This window comes from Opisthocomus hoazin, chromosome Z, assembly GCF_030867145.1.
Source record: "Opisthocomus hoazin isolate bOpiHoa1 chromosome Z, bOpiHoa1.hap1, whole genome shotgun sequence".
Lineage (NCBI taxonomy): Eukaryota > Metazoa > Chordata > Aves > Opisthocomiformes > Opisthocomidae > Opisthocomus > Opisthocomus hoazin.
The window spans coordinates 88,029,722-88,050,566 of record NC_134454.1 but is presented as its reverse complement, the minus strand read 5'-3'; the positions used below and the strand labels follow the sequence as shown (position 1 = coordinate 88,050,566).

At 40.4% G+C, this 20,845-nt stretch overlaps 1 protein-coding gene across 2 annotated transcripts in view; it reads left to right on the top strand.

The window, feature by feature from the left end:
- The window catches only part of DYM (dymeclin), a 243,131-nt gene that overhangs the window by 21,212 nt on the left and 201,074 nt on the right, over nucleotides 1–20,845 (top strand). For both annotated transcript variants that reach the window (XM_075411026.1, XM_075411025.1), the window contains exons 3-6: nucleotides 5,829–5,881; nucleotides 6,548–6,641; nucleotides 7,986–8,119; nucleotides 15,781–15,853. In XM_075411026.1, the coding sequence (XP_075267141.1) occupies nucleotides 5,829–5,881; nucleotides 6,548–6,641; nucleotides 7,986–8,119; nucleotides 15,781–15,853 (354 nt within the window). The remainder of the gene's footprint in view (nucleotides 1–5,828; nucleotides 5,882–6,547; nucleotides 6,642–7,985; nucleotides 8,120–15,780; nucleotides 15,854–20,845) is intronic.

The window sequence follows — 20,845 nt, the reverse complement described above, 5'->3', positions numbered from 1 at the left end:
CGGTGGTTCAAGAATAATGTGCATGAGCCTTTAATGGAGAGACATAAAAATGAGCAACTTTTATGTTACTTTAATATGGTACATTTTTCAAATTGGTACAATAAATTATATGCAGCTTTTTATTCTTTGACGTCTTTCCTCCAACTAGTCCATTAAAGTCAGCATTCCCACAGTATGGATTTACTGAATGGGCTGATTCTTCTGTTTTGTATTCAATAGTAAAAAATAAAGCTGTACTTGGAGGAAAAAGCTGTTGGGAAAGCTGCTCCCTTTTTTTTTTTTTTTCCCCCTCCTCTTTTAGAGGGGGTAGTTGTCTGCTACGCTTTGGGTCTTATTCTTATCATAAGAAGGGTAGGTGTCATGGTATGGGTATGTTTATAATTACGGTTTGTATGCAGAATGCTTTCTCTTGCCGTGTTGAGACATTTCAACAGCAGTCACTGCCACTTCGACACCTCTTGTATTGTGATGCTTTTAAAATAAAGGCAAATAAAGCCACATTCTTCAAAGATGACTGCTGTCAGGAAGCAACTTTCACTGTCTTTTATTAATTATGGTTTTGCTGAAGTCTGTGGGACTGATTTGTTAGTAAATTTAAAGTAAGGCAACTCAATTCAACCACTCTAAAATAACTCCACTGATTTTCTTTTTTCCTTCCCCTTCTTTTTGGAAGTAATTTTTTTTTTTTTTTTTTTTTTTTTTTTTGCAATACATGCCAGAATAGCTGACCGAAGAATCCAGCTATGGTGGTGTGAAGCCAGAAATGAAAATCTGCAGTCAATGAAAACTGTTGATTTTTTCTGAGCAATAGACTTCTTAGTTTCCCATTCTTCCCCACCTCTACTGAAAAGATGCTTTCTTACAGAAAACTAACTTGCTGATGAAGAAACTCCTTGTACTATGATCAGTGACGACAAAGTGATTAAATCCCAACAAAATTAAAACACTTGATGAGATCAATTAGTAAATGATAGAAGAGCAATTTTAGCAAGAAAAAACAGCGTTTGTATTGTCTAAATCCTGTTTCAGTGTTATGTTTTACTTGATCAGTAATCATTGCCTATACATATGATAGGTAACTGATAACTTTCACTCTCTCTTGTGAGATACAAAGAGGCAGTTTTAGCTTGTGTTAGTGTTCCTGTATCTTTGGTGGCTGTGTGTGCATTCCGTTCCCAGGTGCCATTTATATGATAGTACAGGTTTGGGGGACTGAGCTTTTGTATCAGCAAAAGGAGGTGACTTCTAGTATCAGAGGGGCAAGATTTGAACTTGCAAGTTCGAACTCAATTTTGATTTCTTCTTTCCCTTTCCTAGTACGGATTCCTTATTGTGTGACTTAGGTGCAGGGGTTGTGCTGTCCTTTCTCCTGCATAAGGGGATTACCCTTGGTTACCCTTAACTTCTACTGCTGATGTGTGATACCTGCTGTCACACAGATGCTTCCTGTGTGTAGATGGGTTCGTCGTGACAATTTGTATGTGAAATATTCTTACTGCTTGCTGTGTTAAGATGTTACAAGACAATAATGACTGACACTGTAAAACCTCTCATGTTTTGATTTCATCTTAAAATAAAACAAGATAAAATTTTTTTAAAGAAGTCTGTGCTGTCAGGAAGCAAATGTCACTGTTAATTACAGTTTTACTGAAGTCTGTAGGTCTATCCTCTACAGAAAAATACCAAATAAAATAATTTATTGCTTTTATAAAGGACTTTGAAAATACTGGCCACAGGATGAGACAGGAATTCCTGTGAAGCCTGGAATTTTTTCCTAAAGCATGTGGGAAGCAATCCTGCACCTCACACGTTTGCTTGGATCTAAATGAGCTGCTCAGGTCTGTGTGGTTAAGTGTACTTGTCTTTGAATGCTTAGTGGTTTCCCCCTGTGCTCACAACCTATTTGAATGCCCATACCAGATGATACCTTTTGCTTGTGCCTTGGAAAATTGTAGAACTGGTAAATATGACTGGAACACTTACCACTTTCTCAAAATCAAATGATTTAGTTCATGTAGTGCCAGCTGAAATACAGGATTACATGTACAAACTCGCCTGGGTCACTGTGATTATTATATTAAAGATCTGTGGCCTGAAGCTGGTGTTTGCTGCGTGTGCACGTGAACTTCTAGAGTGGTGTCTCCTCGTTGGCAGGGCTTACTGGGTGTTACTGGGGTTCTGGGTTTTCTCCTGGTGATGCTCAGCAGTGCCATCAAGCAGCAGGAAGGGTTTGCTGACCTTGCTACTTGTTTACTGCTAGAAGCTGATAATCTTGCTGAGAATGGACTAACAGTTCTCAGAGACCAGGGGATGTTTTACTCCTCGCTCCCTAATGAATCTCTCTCCTATTTTTAGGTGCTCTAGAAAATACCGTCTTTCAGAAGCTTCTCTGTTCTGAAACAGTGTAATTTCTATTTTCCCAGTTCTTGGTAGATAAAATCACAGAGTAGAAAAATGTGTGGGGTGTTTTCCTTTTCTTTTCCGAAAGGTTGTTTTTTCCTGCGTCCTCCCATAGGTACTTTGTTACAATTAAGCATAATGTGTTGAAGGGGATGAATTTAAATGCATTTTAGACTTTTTTTTGTCCCAAATAGTGAGCTCATAAAATATATATCTGTGTATACACATATATTTGGCAACAAGGCAGTCTGTATTCCTTGGGTGCCCGTTTTCCAAGAGAACTGGAGCTTTTATTTGTGATCAGTGCAGTGACAGAGCTTCACTCTATCAGTACTTGCTCTGGTTGTTAGTGTTGAAAAAGGGTTTGAATACTAGCAGTGCTGCTCTGCGGACTAATGAAAGGACGAATGTTTTAGTGTTAGATTTCCCTTCTTGTATTCGGTCATTAACCAAATGTCATCTCCACAGGGACTGTAGAGCAAAGACAATACCATAGCTGGTTGTAGCATTTCTTTTGTGCTGCCTTATGAATCTTGGCTCTGGCATTTTCTGCCTAAATGTTAATATAACGTTATCTGCTGTCTTCATTTTGGTAGGAATAAGAATGACTCAAGTGTTAGAAGCTTGGCTGAAGATGTGAAGGTCTTGCTTGAGCTGCCACTGTTTTTGATCCTGACAACTTGTAAAAATTGGGCAACTCTATGGAATTTGGAGGGCTTTGTGGTTTTTTTTTAATAATTCAAAGGGAAGGAAAAATTCCCCTGTAAGAATGCTATACTTTAAAGCCTAACTACTTAGAAATTAGGGGGAAAATGAACGATAATTAAAAGCTGAATGTCTACTTTGATGGTTTAAATCCTGGAGCAACTGCAGTAATCACTCGGTCTGTATTACAGAAGTCCCCAGCATCTTTGGATAGTGGGAGGTGGGTCATGGTGTGTTAGATTACGATTAGTCAGCACCTGAGAACTCTCTGCTAGCAGAGTTGGTGTCCGTTATAATATTCACCCTGCCTGTCAGCTCTTAGGAAGGAATACAGCCTGATGACAAGCAGCCAGCTGGAGAAATTTAGAACCTTTTTTTATAAAAAGAGTGCAAAAAGTCCTTGTTTCACATAGACCTAGAAAACGGCGTTGTCTGTAGTTGCTGGCGGGGTGTTCTAGCTTTATGCCATTTGTTTTGAATTACTCTGCAGGTTTTTAGCGCTGAAACAGGAGACCGTCTTTGGGACCAAGTCTAGTGTTTTTCAAGTATATATGAAAGTGTAAGTTTGTTCTTTCTGAAACTTACGTTTCAAAGCCATTTATAAGAGAGGAACTAGTGCTGATATTTGATATAAAAAAAAAAAAACAGTCTGCATAATCTAAAGTTGTCTTAGGGCATTCAGCTGTAGGGGAAGAGCCGTCTCTGCTGTTAGCTCACTACACAGTAAATTGGTCTGATGTACAGGAGAATTCGCAGGCATCTTGAAACTTAATTTGTTTGATGTCGCTATCTTGAAACATTTCCCATTGAAAACTTCTGAAATAGTTCTTTTGGCTGCTGTTTCTGCCAGTGTCCTTACCTCCTCCTCTAGTCCTCAGGAGTTTGAGCGCAGCTCAGACAAACTCAACAGCTTCCGAGAGCTCGGCTCCACATGGGTTTTCCACGTGGGTTTTCAGCAGTAGAGCTGGTTTAGCACAGCACCACAGTTAATCTCGGGTTGATACAGCAGTTCTTAGGACTGTGCTGAAAGCTGGATTACCATTGAAATTTAAATACAGAAAGAAGGGGGACTGTTTCCCCCACCACTGCCTTTTAGAAGATCACTGGTTGCTGAGGTGGGGTTGAGCAGGTGTGACAGAGAGAGTGCGTGCAGTACCGTGCCCTTTTTGTCTTCAGTCTCTGATGTTTTCATGTGAATCGGATTACTCAACAGAAAACTTAATGCTTCGGAAGCAACATTGACTTTGGCAATCCAATTATGGCAGTATTAAGTTTTGTAAAATTTTTATATGAAAGGAGTGGTTGAACGGAGGCCATACCACTGACTTCTATAGGCTTAGTTACTATTCAGGTTTCATTATGTTGTGACTTTCCTATTTACTCTGAGGATGGTGATTTATGTCCCTTTAATTACAAGGAGGTAGCTGCATGAGCTCTGAAATTGTTCAGCCGATGTTACATACTATGTTATGTCTGCAAGCATTGAACTAGGCTTTTTTTTGGCTGGCTTTTTATTTGGGGGATATGAGAAGGCCTGGCATTCCTGTAGGTCAGACTGTGGTGAATTGAGGCTGTATAGAGGCTGTACAGTCTTCTCCAATATCCTGAGCAGTAGAGCCTGTTGTGATAGGACAAGGGGAAATGGTTTTAGTCTAAAAGGGGAGATTCAGACTACATATAAGGAAGAAATTTTTTACGATGCGTGTGGTGAAACACTGGTGCAGGTTGCTCTTGAGGTGTTAATATTGGGACACCTTCATATTGCTTAATGTGGCATTAGACACAATATCTGATTATTATTTGTTTGGGGTTTTTTTTTCCCCCATATGTTAAGGAAAAATATACTTTCCATGTATTCTTTTGTTTTGCTTTCAAGGATAGGTTACTCTGTGCTGATAGGTTTGTAGAGATAGGAGTATACAAATGTCTTTTTGTGTGTTTGATGCAGCTGCTGTTTGCTTTCAGTGGTTGTTGGCAGGTTCTGCTGTAGTGCTTTATTGTTCTTTTCAGCTGATGGTTTTCACTGAGACATACCGACAGGCAATTAATGAAGTTATGAAAAATGTGATGTGTCTGATGATTGTTGCATTAATATAATAACATTAGTTAGAGGGAAGTAGTAGTTAGCTGGAGGTTGAATGTCAGGTTGAGAATTCTTTAATTTATGCTATTTGAAAAGATGTTATTTCATATGATAGTGCTTGTAAAAAAACCAAGTTCTTTCTGTGGGCTGCCCTTCTGTGTGTATTTTCAGTGTCATCCAGCTAAGCATGGCAGCGTTGAAGCTACGAAGGTAGTGGTAACACGAATAATGCAGTGACATTGTTTTGCTGTGACAAACACGTCACTTGTAGTAGTTCCCTGTTTTATTGTCACTGTACTTCAGATGCATGTTGTAGTGCCTGATGCTGGGATGAGCGAGCACTGGAATGGGTTGCCCAGAGAGGTTGTGGGGATACTCAGAAGCCACCTGGACGTAGTCCTGGGCAACTGGCTGTAGGTGGGCCTTCTTCAGCAGGGGGCTTGGACAAGACATTCTGCAGAGGTCCCTTCTCAGCTCAACCACGGCTTCTGGGATATCTACATCAACCAGCTAATGGAATAGTAAAATTAAGTGTTTCGCAGAAAAATTTTACTACTGTTTTCTAATGAATTTTCACTTCAAGTACAGGAACCCAATTGCTTGTGTAACCATTTTTGTTTTCTTTTCCCCCCTCCCCTAGTGCTGACTTAAAGCTCCTGGAAGAAGCCACAATCTCAGTCTGCAAGTCTTTAGGTGAGGAGTTGTGACATCTTAACTCTTTTCCGTATGCTTGATCAGAAAAATTAAGAAGCAGCATTCATATACACATCCATGTCTTCAGTATACTTAATTCTAATTGGCTGTGTTCCACTAGTGAGGTTAGTGTAAAGAGTGTGTTTATATATATCGCAAACTTTTAGAAACTTCTGTCGTGAACTGTTTTGTAGAACTTCAAATGACTGGAAGGTTTAAAACAAGTAACTCCATCCCTCCTACCTCTTTTTCTCTGTGCCCTCTAGGCTGATCAATAAGGGGAAAGAATTAATCAGATGACAAAAGGAAGGGATCATATAAATGCAATCAATGATGTTGCAAGAAGGGAAAAGCGAGTTGTGAAAACCTGCCCAGTTTTCTGACAGGAGGCTGTTGTGCTGTAGACAAATCTTGGAAAGGAAGCAGCGTCAGCTCCACATTTGGGATATTTGAAATCTAGGATGAAAAGTATGTTTGGAGAACAATTACAGAGTAGCAAGGCATGTGCTGGAGAATCTTAAAAGAAGAACAGTAGCTGTACAGAAAAACAGACATACTGTGAAATATTTAAGATACTGAAATTTGGTTTCATTCTATATATTGTTGGAACTAAATAATGTCAACTTACGCATGCAATATAATCGTATCTTATTTTTCCTCATCTAGTTGAGAAGAATCCTCGAACAGGAAACCTTGGGTCGTTGATTAAAGTTTTTCTTTCTAGAACCAAAGAGTTAAAAATTTCAGCAGAATGTCAAAAGTAAGTACCCAGGAAAGAGCGGCATGTGCCATTTCACTTTTGAAATGTTCCTTTTGCCACTAGCTCTAGAGTTTTTTACTTTGCCAGTTAACATAATCACAGACCAAGACTTAGAATTCTCTTAAATTGTTGTTTGAAACAGAACAAGTGTCTAGTACTTTTCCAAACACAGAAGAGTAAGTGTAATAGGTAAATAGATTGCTGGGGAAAAAGACACGTTTGTGTTCATCCTGTGTGAGGTAAGCACGTTCGTGTATGAATGATGTAACTTCTGGTTACTACTGCTTTGGAGCTGTTTGAAAATCACCTGACCTTTGTAGCTAAATCTTAATGTGTGAACCAGTATTTTATCTTGGAAATATTTTGAATTGGATTGGATTTGAACACAACCTTCTGTATAAAGGCATTGCTTACAAATCATATCATGCAACTGCTGTTGGTTTTGCTTGCCCCTTTCAGCAATAGGAAAGAACGCCAAGAGGTTACGTGCACAGCGCTGTGTATTTTTTGCGGGAAGCTTTCTGTAATTGTTCCCCCACACCCGTAAGACAGATGTCCAACTCTCATCACATCTGGGGTTTCAGAAAGGAACATTTTCTTTTTAATGCTCCCCTGCTTTCAGGACTGCCCTCAACCTGTTTGCTTATATCTGAAGGAAGAAGTTATTCCTCCTGGATAGTTCCTGCTGCTTTGATCCAAAAATACCTTGAAACTATAGCTTCAAGCAAGAGCTTGACTATACGCTGTTGTACGGCTTCCCAGCAGCTGCTTACTGGGACTCAAGAAAACATAATGAAGCTATATTCCCCTTGCATTCAGAAAGCTTGGAAGATAGCTCTGTGTGTTGCATAGAAAGATCTTGCTACATTGTGCTCCTGAATTCCGTAAATGCCTGTGGTCATCTGAAGGCTGTTTGTCTGGGAAAAGTGCTAAGGTTCAGGGAGCCAGAGTAACTTTCATATCCACAACTGTTGGAAATTTTTTAATATCTGGGCGGCTTGAGTCCGTAGTACTTAGAAAGTTTTAGAAGTACGCTGAGCCATCTGGTGAGCTCTTTGAAGGGTGGTACTTCTGGCAATCGTGGTGTTTTTAACAATATAAAGGAAATTAGGAGTCAGATTGTAGTCTCTTGGGGGAAGAAAAAACAAAATACTTCTTTTAAATACATTTCAGTTTGTTTGCTGTAGCATCGACTGAAGACACCCTGCTCGAGCACCTTGGCTTTTCCTTGCTTCAGCTGTGGAAACTGCTTTGTCTGCTCTGGCATCTATTTTCTTGTGGTTTTTGATGGATGTTCGCAGGTTAAGCATTACTGATTTGTGTTTCTTTCTGCTTCTTTTCTAGTCACCTCTTTATCTGGCAGGCTCACAATGCACTGTTTATTATTTGCTGTTTGCTGAAAGTGTTCATCAGTCGAATGTCGGAAGAGGAGCTGCAGCTTCATTTTGCGTATGAAGAGCAAGCACCAGGCTTGTATGGTAGGTAGTGAAACTAGCTAGTGCTCACGAAACAAATATCCCGGAAGAAACTGACAAGTTCTGGTGTTTGTAGGCGTGGTGCTTAGGGACATGGTTTAGTGGTGAACTTGGTAGTGTTGGGTTAATGATTGGGCTCGATCTTAAGGGTCTTTTCCAACCGAAATAATTCTACAATTCTATGTTTTGTTTCGACTAAGAATCCCAAATTTTGCTTTAAAACTGGAAATGAAGTACCAGTGAGATCACATACAAAAAGTTTATTGTTCAGGACAACCTGTGAGAGTGAAAGTTTGTAGTCAGTCGTAAAACAGACTGACTTCTTTTGAGGTCTGAAGTAGTTTGGTGTAAACCATCTTCCTTAGTGTCATACGTATGAAAGAGAACATCTTCAAAATGTGGTGAGAGCTCTTAGTAACGCGTTGACTGTCATCTGCTAGAATGAAATGTTTGTGAACAAGCTGTTGGCACATTCAGGGTTCTCATAGCAAAACAGACCTCTTCTAGAGCAGGGGTTAAGTTGTTTGGCTTATTTTTTCTTTAAAGTTTTGTATTAAACTTACAATGGTCATTTATTCATGAACTTCATTTGGCATTTTTTTTGAACAGTGATGGTGTAGACCTTGCCTTAGCTTTCATACAATTTGAAAGGTGGTAACAGTCCTCTTCAGAAGCACAGCGTAGAATTGAGGTGAAGCTGGCCATATACGACTGTAGGAACGGTGGTGTTCCAGTTATTTAGTGTTTCTTTTCACATACGTTGAACCACCATCAGCCTGGGAGCAGGATTAATGCAATTTTTAGGAATCTAGTGAGGGAAGATAACAGTACTGTGGTTAGAACTGATCCATTAAGAAAGCAACTTCTAAAATTCAGTTCGTGGGCAGTAGTTTATACAAGAGTACAGGAAAAGTCAAAGAATTTAGGCAGAATGTTCAAAAATAAGTACAACTCCAGGAAATGGAGCACGTATTATACAAGATGAAAGATGGCAGGGAAGGTGCCCAAATAATCTAGCTGTTCTTTTTGCTGTCCCGTCCTTCTTTTGAATGTGAATAGTGTGAATTACAGCAAAAAAGAAAATCGTAACACTGTCTGCCCCAAATCTTTGTGTAGCGCCGCATCGAGATGCTCTTACAGAACATGTGATGGATGATGCTGGCACAGGAGCCTTGATTTCTGTTGCTTTATTGTAAAGATAACTGTTGAGTTCGTAATTGCAGGTTGTTTATTGCATAAAGCCAAAAGACGGTCTGGCATAAAGGACTGGTATCAGAACGCTACTACAGTGCGGGTGAATTGTGGAAGAACAACCACAAAAGGATGTGACTGGATTTCCCTCAACAGTCAGTCCAGCAAGGACAGAGCTTGTTGAGTGCTGAAAACAGTTCATTAGAATCTGTTTAACTCCTTGGGGCCTGCCGTTGCTCTGGGGAAGTCAGACTTCTGGTGCCAAAAGATTAAGTGCTACACATTGAAATGGTTTAATATATTTAAACGGTGATGAGTAATCTCCGAGAATGAAGTCAGCTAACCGATGCATTAGAAAGTAGCACCTGCTGCTAAGCCACCATCACTGCGGGCTGCCTGTGGGTTTATACTTGGCTTAAAAAAACACCCACCTCTGGCGTTGTGCAGTAAAACGGATGCAAAAGCTGAGACGCTTTGTTAGCTTGGACCCCCGCGATCTTGATTCCTTACACTGGGAGTTCTCGCAGCGTGGTATGGAAAGTGATTCTTGTCACTGGGGTAGATCCGTGTTTATCTCATGTCTAGTAGCACTTGACTGTAATTCACAGTGACATTTATTAGCGATAATTTTGTGCATATTGGTGGCAAATGTACTTAGCAGTTATCTTTGAGCAGATTGTTCGCTGGATGTTCTTGATTAGGAAGGTAATTGCGTGTGGTCTGCTGGCAAGAGGAGGGGATGGAGGCAGGAAGTGAGCTGCTCCTCAGCTCTCCCCACGCAGCCCTGCCTCGAGTCTGCTGCTGCTTTCGGCTCGGATTTCTGACTGGAGATGGCTCTTGGGACCTGCCTCAGGGGACTGGGGTTGGTAACATGCTGTGTTTCCATAGCCATCAGTTTTTACTCCTAACCAATCTTCACACAGGATTTTAAAAATCTATGTAGAGTATGGTAATAAAGTGAATGGCTTCCTATAGCTTTTATACTTAGCTATAGAAAGTGAAGTATCATTAATGGAGTGTAATAAACTGCTGTTGTGTTAGGATCTGTTAAAGTGAGCAGAAAAAAATGAAACGGCTTTTTGTTTATATTTCCATAATCAAGTGGAGTGTAGCTTTCTTGAATATATATTTTTTTTTTAATTCTTTGGAAGCTAGAGCATGCCTTGTTATTCTTGTTATTGTGAAGTTTACACAAATTCATTACTACTTTTACTACAGTTATGCATACTTAACACTGTCTTTGGTGAGCATGCTTTTTAAAAAGTGAAGTTGTTCTTAGTTGTCCTTGCTGTCTTTTCATTTCCCAGCGCTTGATATTATTTTACTATTTTTCAGTTGCGAGCATGATAAAACCAACCTTATACAAAAAATTATTATGTTAGTTATAGACTGTAAATAAAATATGTATATAGATAAAGGCCTCAATATAGTGCCTGAATTTTGAAATATTGTTTGCTTATTTTTATCATAAATAGCTGGTGAGTAGTTACTGCAAAGAGCAGTACAATCAACAACATGAACAACCTGTCTCTCCTCTGATCTATTTACATATGCCTTGCCCAATCTAAAAGGTAACCGTTTTTTTTCATGATCATCTTAAAACTCTTTTGGAAATGAGTGTGTGGTGGTGTTTGTTTCCCTGTTTAAACTACGAGCATTATTTTTTTTTTTTTCTGTTTTTTTCCCTGCTAGTTAGAGAATATGCCCTAGTACCGTGTTCTCCAAGTTTAAATATAGTGCCTGGGAACTCGGAGTGTGTAACTGCAGTGTCAGCGTGTCGGGCTGCTCACGCCGCGGTTGGTCAGAGCATCAGCACCCGCGGTGCCGTATTTGCTGTGTCAGGCAGAGACGTGTAGCATATGGTAGCAGTGATGCACGGAGAACATCCTTGTCGCTGGCTGCTCAGCAATACATCTTGTGTTATGATAGTTTATACAGGACGTAACCCTCATTTTTTGGTTAGTATTTTGTTATAACTGTCTTATCTGGAAGAATTCTCCTCCCAGATTTTGCAATTCATATGCTTTCACTTTTTCTGAATATCCAGTTTGTGCTTTTCCCTGCTAGACTGTGTTTTAAGCTCAGAAGCAAGCTGTGCAATTGTGCTTTGTGTCGTGAAATGTGATTATCGAGGTTCTTCATTGTATGATGCATGGGTATGTTGTAGCCTACCATTAGAAAGTTGTGGTGGATGAATTGCACAGGACCAAGTCCCAGCTGCAACACTGTTTATTGATTTCCTTCCAGAAGAGTCAGACCAGTAACAGAAACTTGCTCCTTTTGGCGGTTTTCAGATGATTCTTCGGCCCAGCAAGGGCAACCTTTGCCTCTTCACCCATAACTGGGAATTTGCATAGAGCTTTAGAGGATGTTGCGCAATCTTGATTATAGGAAAATCCTTATAGAGACTTTAACCATATTCTTTAAGATTCAGCTAGAAAATCCCCCTATTAACAAACCCGAAACTGGACTCGGCATATGCTGATCCGAAGCTGGACTTAGTCTTGATAATACATTCATCTTTCAGTGATGCTTCCACCGCCTGTATCCCATAATTTCTGCACGGTCTTTACCTGTGTTGTGATTCAGAGGTGTAAGAGAGTGTAGGCTGTGCATTGTATTCTAAATCAAACTGTGAATTGATTCCACCTATTCCCTGACCTGTAGTAGGAAACTTGATTCATTCTTTGTAGAGAAGTTTTTATCACAAGGCTACGAAGGACTGTATTTGGTGTATTATAGCAAAGAAGAGGGTATAGGGGAGGGAATAAGTAACAATGCGTTTTCTGCAACCCTGAAATGATTTCGTGGGTGTTCAGCTGTCGTGTGAAGGAAATGAGGGATGGCAGTTCGTTTATGTACTCATTATTAACACTCTTTGGGGAAAGTTGGGAGCTTTTGAGAGTCCTCAGAGCTGAAGATCAAATCACAAAACCCAAAGAAGCTTTAAGCCTGCTGGTTCTGTAATTAATTGAACGGCTGGATCTTTAGGTACTGTTTTAATAGTAGCGAATTACTTTGTTACTGATGTCCAGGTTCTGCCCTGTCAGAAGGAGCAACAGCGTGGAAAACCAAGCAGGATCTAAGGTGAGGCTATAGAATCATAGAATCAGAGAATGGTTTGGGTTGGAAGGGACCTTAAGGATCATCTGGTTCCAACCCCCCTGCCATCAGCAGGGACATCTTCCACCAGACCAGGGTGCTCAGAGCTCCATCCAACCTGGCCTTGAACCCTACCAGGGAGGGAGCAGCCACAGCTTCTCTGGGCAACCTGGGCCAGGGCCTCACCACCCTCATGGGCAAGAATTTCTTCCTACCATCTAATCTAAATCTGCCCTTTTAGTTCAGAGCCATTCCCCCTTGTCCTATCCCTACACACCCTTGTGAAAAGCCCCTCTCCACCCTTCCTTTCAGCCCCTTCAGGCGCTGGCAGCTGCTCTAAGGTCACCCCGGAGCCTTCTCTTCTCCAAGCTGAACAGCCCCAAGCTCCTCAGCCTGTCCTCGTAGGAGAGGTGCTCCAGCCCTCGCATCATCTTCATGGCCTCCTCAGGCCCCACTCCAACACATCCATGTCCTTCTTGTGTTGGGGGGGCTCCAGAGCTGGACGCAGGACTCCAGGTGGGGTCTGAGGAGAGCGGAGCCAAGGGGCAGAATCCCCTCTCTCGCCCTGCTGGCCACGCTGCTCTTGACGCAGCCCAGGACACGGCTGGCTTTCTGGGCTGCCAGCGCACTTTGCTGGCTCATGTTGAGCTTCTCATCCATCAGTACCCCCAAGTCCTTCTCCTCAGGGCTGCTCTCAAGCCACTCTCCGCCCAGCCTGTACTTGTGTCTGGGATTGCCTGAATATCTGTCTCACATTAGGCGTGTCCAGTTGTTGCAGCAGCTCAGATCAGGTTGTGACAGCGTAGTAGTTGGGTTCCTGAGAAGAAAGACTGTTTACTGTCTGTGTTAGACCCTGTATCATGGCCAAGGATGGAGCTGGGCTGGTTTAACTGAAATTGGAGTCTTCTGGCCCGTGTGCTTTCCTCTGGATAATCCATTTTGCCTGTGTAGTGTCTGCTAATCCAGTGTCTGTGGCGTCCATAGCTTTGAAAAGGTTAAATACAAAGCCTTTTTTTTTTTTATGTAACAAACCAAACAAACACACCACCCAAACAGAACAAACTCCACCAAAAAGCCCAAAACCCCACAATGCAAGGAATCCACGTATTTGAGGACTTAAATATGGCTGATGAAAAATGGTGCCGCCGCGTAAGTGGACTTTTTAAGAACCATGTGCGTTTGCAGTTTCTCTGCAGCATGATAGAGTGTAGAAGATGCACCTAGGATTCCTCTCTCTGCAAGTCTGCTTGATCTTATCTGGAGAGATCCACCCTTTACTTTTTTTCCCCAAGGTTTTACATGTGTCTTTGACCCAAGTATGTGATCTATTAATGTGAACGAGTATTGTGTGTATTGTCTTTATCCTGCTATTGAAAAAGGCATTGTTGATGAAAACACGTAGCGTTCCATGTTTATAGCTCGCTCTCACGTTATAGATTTGGCATGCATCCGCCTCATTGTCTAGGCAAGACGAGAATTAAAGAAGAATGTGTGTGCCCCGATGGGGAAAAGGATACATTAATTATTGTAGCTGAATGACATTAATTGCAGCAAATTAAGCTTTTTTTTTTTTTTAAAAAAGAAGACGAAAACTTGTTTGAGCACAGAGCAGGAGAGACTAACATCTTGCATGCTACGTGATTGTGCAAACCCAATATTTTCTTGTTTTGTTTTGAACAGAGTGTGGGGGAAAAGCCCTCTTTCATATTCAAATAATGCAATTTGAATGAGTTGTGTCTATGGCATGGTGGAAGAAATGATATTAAAATGCACTCTTTTCTCTTTTTTTTTTTTATCCTTTTTCCTCTCTCCTCCTCCCTTTCCTCAACTGTGAAGGGAAAAAATTTGGTCCATTTTGAGAACTAAGATCAGTCTTGCTGCATAAGTACTTTCAGACAACTTCAGGCAATTGTCACATTCAGGTTACTTTAGAATACATTGTCGGGGCTTTATCACTGGCTGTGCTTTCTGTCCAAGGTTAAATACTCCTAGCAGTTCTGGGTTTTTACTAAGAGGAGCTACATTGTGTTACTCATGGGGGATGCTATATAAAGGAAACCATGTTTCCGTGATAAAAAAGCTGATTTCCTTTAGAACGTGCAGTTCACTAGGTGACAATTTTTAACGTGTTTTTAATAAACCGATTGTGGAAAGAAACACTTTTGCTTTATTGTGAGTATTCCCTCTGGTGTGCTGCTTAAAATTGAGTCCTGGATTTAAGAACAGACTTGGGTTAAACAGAGTAACACTGCCGTAATCTGGCTATAATGTTGTGTTTATTGCAGGACGTATTTATTTGGAAATACAAAATAAACCAATCATTTGGGTAATCATTGTGCTGCAATGCTGTAAAGTCTGTTGGGTAACGCAGAGGGAAACACTATGCCTGCTCTTAGGCCATTCAGCGCAATAAAGCCGCACGCTTCTTTGTGCTGGAGTTTTCTCTGTATAATATTATTTTGAAAGCAGAAAAAGTCCTGATGAGCCAAGAGATTAATCTTCTATTTTATTTAGCATTATATGACAACTTCAAATTGTTTATTAAGCTTTTTCCTCAGTCTTGCAAGTCTTTTGTTACAGTTGCTGTTAAAAATTGCAGTGCTAATGTAAAATACTATGTTATTGCTTAGAATAGTTGTCTTTCAAAAATCATTTTAAGCATCCCCTGTGTTTTGTCACATTGTGTATGAGTAGAGGATAATTTCTGCTCACTTAAAATGCACTTTGGAAATTTGTGCATCCTTACTTGTCAAGGAAATGTGTAAAACCTCTTCAATCAATAAAGGTATTTGTGAACAAAGAGTGCGTAGATTTGACTGCTAAAGAGCAGCAGTGATGTGTATGGTAGGCTGCATTCATCTGACAGATCACAATTTAGAATATTATTCAGTGTGTGGTAGACAACTGAAACTGTGTTTTCTGTGTGTCTCTGCTTATTCTTTGGGATTAAAGGAGTGGGAAAATAGGCAGTGCAGAGAATTTTGAGAGGAGACCTGAACTGTGGACCAGTGAGAAGTCGCTGGTGATCAGTTCGACTGTTAGCAATAGCACCATTTAATATGAACTTAGCAATTAGTAAAGTAAGGCTGATGTGCTTAATATTAAGTACACTTCCTACAATACCAACATCTCATTGAATTTATCCAATTGTTGTTTGTTTTCTATATAAAAGGTGTAGCATCGTTTTCTCTGGTGATAATCTCAAGTGCTTTCCATTTCAGGATAGAATGCCATCTTCTTAAACGGGTAGAATATATCTTCTGGTGTTTGTTCCTTAATTTAAATATTGATTGTCTGGATCTCTGTGTTTAAATCTTTGCTTTCTTTTGGTATTTGAAAATCCAGAAAACCTTTGGTGTGCTTCTTTGCAGGAACAGAGTGTGAAGACCTCATAGAAGAGTTGCTGTGTTGCCTCATCCAGCTCATTGTTGAAATTCCTCTCTTGTAAGTTGGCTTTTTTCTTTTCTTGTTTTCCAGCCTCCTTGTATAAACCGAGCATTGGAGAGAATATAAAACTTAAAGAGATGGGGTTAGAAGGTTTAAATACTCATATTTGAATGGTCCATGTGATGGTGCAGTACTGATAACGATAACCTGCTGCCAGTACCAGCCCTGAATATGCTGTTGGAAGAAGTACGTGATCAGCATCTCACACCCAGTTCAAACCATCTACAAAAGTTATCCTGTTCTGTTTTGTAGGAGTTTTTGCCATTTGTTTCAAGTGCCTCTGTCAGCAGGCAGACAGTTCCTGCTGAGTTTTGCCTAGAAATAGTTGGGCTAATTGTGCAGGGAAGGGTACGCTGGAGGTGTCGCTTCATCCCTGGGGGCTGCAGCAAGGTGCAAGCAGAAGTTCCACCTCTGCAGTTTTGTGGGTTTTTGAACTGCACGTGCATTAAAGAAGTCATTATTTAATACGGTTTTCTGAAATACCAATGAATTGATGTCTGAAGAAGAGAAAAGAGATGAGAAATGACCAAATGGAATGTTTCTGTAGATCTCCAGGTTTGTTTATGTGGCTTTTTTGATGCATCTGCTGTATCTGAGATGTTGATTCCACATCCGTTTGGGATGTGTGTCACGAAACAGACTTCAGTATTACATGAAGCACAACTCACTTTGTTCTTTGGAAATTAAAGTGAATTTCTGCACCTGTCCTGAAGAAGTTTTAACTTCTTTTTTTCCCAAGCGAAGCTTTACCAAATACAGTGTTAGCAGTATCTTTTCTGTTACAGTGCCTATAGTGTAGTGCCCAAATTAAGGCATCACAACTTTGGAAGAGTTTCAGATTATTATCTATTACAGTGTGGTGTATGGCGCTGCTGATGATTCAGTTTTTGTACTTTGGATTGTTCTTTCAGTTGGAAAGCTGACAAAGATGCAGTAGTTTTTGAAACATTGCTCTCATTAAATACAACCCTGTCAACATGACGTGAGGGTTTGGGTAGGTACCGTGTAGTGAATTAGTGATATGATTTTAGTGTCATGCTGCAAAGCTTGTCCGGGCTTCCTGGAAGAGATACGCTTTTTGTTTGGAGCAGATTAGAGGAAGTACAAAGGGGTGAAAGGACTACGGTATATGGGCAAGTTCATAAATCCTGCAGGGTTTTATTTTTCTTTCTTGGAAGTCCCGGCGTACGTGTGGAGTCCAGTATCGTTTATTCTGTCTTTCTGGCAGGAAAAGTTTTCCAGGCACGATTGGTCTTAACCCCTTTCAACAACTGAGCCTGTCAGCATCTGTATTTCTGTGTGAACGTGGCTGCTGGGGAATGGAAGTGGCTGTTGAAAGCGCTTACTTTACTATGTGATACAATAATGCCTTATTAAAAAAGAAGTTATGAAGCCTGTCCGTAATATTTAATGTTCAGCTATATTGAAAACATGCTCACTTTTCATAAGCAATAGATATGGAGGGTTGTGGTGGTTTTTTTTGTCAAAGAAGTTTTCTTGGCTACATTTTTCCTCAAATAGCAAGCTACTGAATGGTTAGTAAGATACTAACACTTACGAAAGTGTAGATTATTGTCTTGTTTAGCAGTATAATATGTTTAACAATGTGATAATGCCTTTACTAACAGTTTTATGCCTATGTCATGGAAGGGGAAATAGGGTAGGGGAGAGGAGATACGGAAAAACTTGCTTTCTCTAATACAAAATCCAACTCTCTTGTTCATAAAGACGTTATAAGGCTGAGACACTTCTGTTTGGTGTAACATTATTTTTTTTTCCAAGAGAATGATCAGGACTATTTTAGTAGTGAGTTTGCTTTTTATCTCCCTCCCTCTCCCTGATCAGATTAACACTATAAATTTTTCCCTACTTTATATCAAGGGAGTAGTTAATTTCTGTCTTTGGCTGAAATAAATCAAGCAAATTACAAGCATAGTATGTGTGTTTTGGGAAGGAATAGGTTGAATGGAATTCATGAAATATTGAAACTTGTAGTGATTTCTGCAGCAGGACTTAGGATCACTTGCTAGAGGGTAGGCAGGCAGCTCTGGCAGCTTACAGTGGCACTGCGAACAGAGTGTCTGTCTGTGAAGCTGCTGTTAAAGATGAGTTTTTGTTGTGACAGACCATGAAGATCTCCATGCTGAGCCTGTCGTTGAAGCGTCGTTCGGAACAGCAATGTTTTTGTTAGGAGCCTTAACAGAGGATTGTCACAATTAGTGTGTCCCTGGGGTTCTGCAGATGCAGTTTCGTGAAGGAGTGGCTACAGCTGGCAGCTGCTGTCTAAATATATTGCTTCTCTACACCCTGGTTTAAGCTTCTTTTTTATCCTCCTTCACTGAAGTAATAAGATTTTTTTTTGAAGCGTGGAAGACCATCTCTGTGTCCAAAATGCAGGAGCAGGGGTACCTGTGCAACAGTCCTGCACTCTTTGCTTTTGCGTTCTAAATGTCACGTCAGGTGCTTTTTGGTGGAAGCAGTACGCTTCAGAGGTACTATTATTTTTTTCTCTTCTGTATAAATTTCAGATGTCCTGTCTTAATATTTTTTTTTCTTTTGCAATTGTGTTATTGAAGAATGAACAGCATTGCTGGACGATGCTGTGTAGGTATTGTCATGGAGTAGTGAGAAATTTGCGATTACATCATAGATCCTAATTTTCTTCACTGTTGAGTATCACATGGTGAAGATATACAGGTACTGTTGGGAGGAGAACTTAGGATACCTCTGTGTGTTGTATTTTGCAGGCAGGTACGTAATGTTAACCCATGTTCCAGACTGACCAAAAGCAAGAGTAAGAGCTTCGGCTTGGCAGGGGCACGGAGTTCACCAAGGCTTGAGTTTTTTCTGAGCGTGCGCAGCGCTTGCTCTCGCCTCCGGGCTTGCTCTGCCAGAAGCCTTGGCAGAATGAGCTCGTACCTGCCTACAAAATAACCTACAGACGTACTTGGAAAATGCAGATGGGCAGTCTAGCTCAAAGTTCAGGAAGGTGTGAGATGGGGAAGAAGACAAATGGCAAATCTGTAACCCACCTCTCCATATCCCTTGCTATGAAAATGCAACTGAAGAACCAAAATGTGTTGATTTGTGTTGGGAAAGGCGGCAGAGATGTACAGCAAAGGGTGTCTAGGAGTGTCTCAGAATTGTCTGCCATGAATTGAAGAAACGTGTTTCTCAAAGTTTAGTTCATATTGGGAAAGGCAAATATGCTCTAGGGCAGTTACGCTCTGTGTAGCTAAACCAGGTGGTAGTGGGACCATGGGACTCCACAGCATTGTGGCTCCGTCTCTGAGAGTTATTAAAAAGACCTTGAATTACTCTCTTAAAAAACAGGCTCCGCTGCATTGTGGAAAATACCAAGGAAAAAGGTTTCACATATTAACATTTAATTTTAAGAAATTTTATAGAAACTGCAGCATTATTGCTTTTGAAGAATTAGACTTGTGCAGTCCCTTGTAACACTTGCGTTATGTTGATATTTGATTTATGGCTCCCTTGGGTACGTTACGGATACGCTGCTTTTTCTTTGGTTTTGTTAATGTTAACACTCAAGAGTGTACATTAATGATGAAAACTGCATAGTCAGCAAAAAGATGCAACTTCAGTCTTTAATTTTGTGACTTTTATGTAGAAACTATTGCTGAGATTTTGTTACGAGATAGAGCTCCCAAAGCTTTAAATTATAAAGGCTTCTTTCAGCGACTTGTTAAGAGCTAGTATACGTAACTGAACATCTGGTTGTTATCAGTACATTTTCACTTCATTAAAAGCTATAAATGCTTATGGAGGAAAAATGAAATACTATGATCTAGTTACATCCCTGTAAAGTAGCACCCTGTGGTGCCAGTGGAAGCTAATTGATATTTCTATTACATTCCATTATTTTCTATAGTTACAGTTGTTTTGGGTTGCAGTCTTAGTTATTTCCAAACTTAAATACTAACAATGCTTTCACTCATTTAAGGATGATCTACATATTCTGGGAGTTTAAAAGTCTAACGTAGGCAGAAGGAGGGCAATATAGTTGCTTATAAAGCTCTACGGAATCATTGCAGTGTAGGAACGGTGCCGTGTACAGGTGATGAGAAATGTTTAGGCTTTAATTGTGAGTAGCAAAGAGGTTAAGAACTCCTTTCTCTCCTGTTTCAGGAGTGTAAGATTTTCACATTTTTGTTACTTTTGGAACAATAGGTCAGAGTAGTGCTTCTTTAAAAAGGGCTATTCAAGGAACTTTTATCAAGATTGTCGCAGCTCCAGTATTACAAGAGCAATTCGACTTCAGCATTTTTGGCAACTTTGATCATCAAAGGGAAACGTTCATCCATTGAAACCTGGGTTAAAGCTAGGAAAAATATCCACACTGAAAGAGGTTTCTGTTGCTTCACTTTGAAGATCCTCAAAGTTGAAGACGATTGTGCTCTGTGTAGGTGGGATCTGATGAGTATAAAGGGAGTTTTATTCGGTGGTGCAGCAAGTAAAAAAAATGTTTATTTGGAAGATTTTCTTCATCGCTCATATCCTTTTCTCTTTTTTCTGATGGTGGATGTGTGGCCTCTTAAGTGTCTAAGGATCCTAAGCAGAAGAATCTTTATCTGTGTCACATATTCTTCTTTCTGTTCTAATTCTATTCTAATTTAGTTTTTATTTTAGGCTTAGATCAGTGTTTTTCTGTGACCTGTCTTTTCACTAGGCTAGCTTAATTTACATTCAACTTGGAACAAACTTTGTAGTCCCAGAGCATAGTATCAGAGGTCTGTACTGTTTATCATACATCATGCTGTATATGCAAGCTCCTGATACTCTGCTTTCTCTCTTACGGTTTTCAGCCCTGGCTTCACAAGAGAGATTGGACGCATCTTGAAAAACACCCACTTGCTAGGGTTGGGTTTGGTCTCTGGTCTGGGCAGCAAAGGCAGCTAGGCACTGAAGTCAAGCATGGGTTGACTGTCACCTGGGCTGCATCCTCAGCAGCGTGGGCACAGGGTGAGG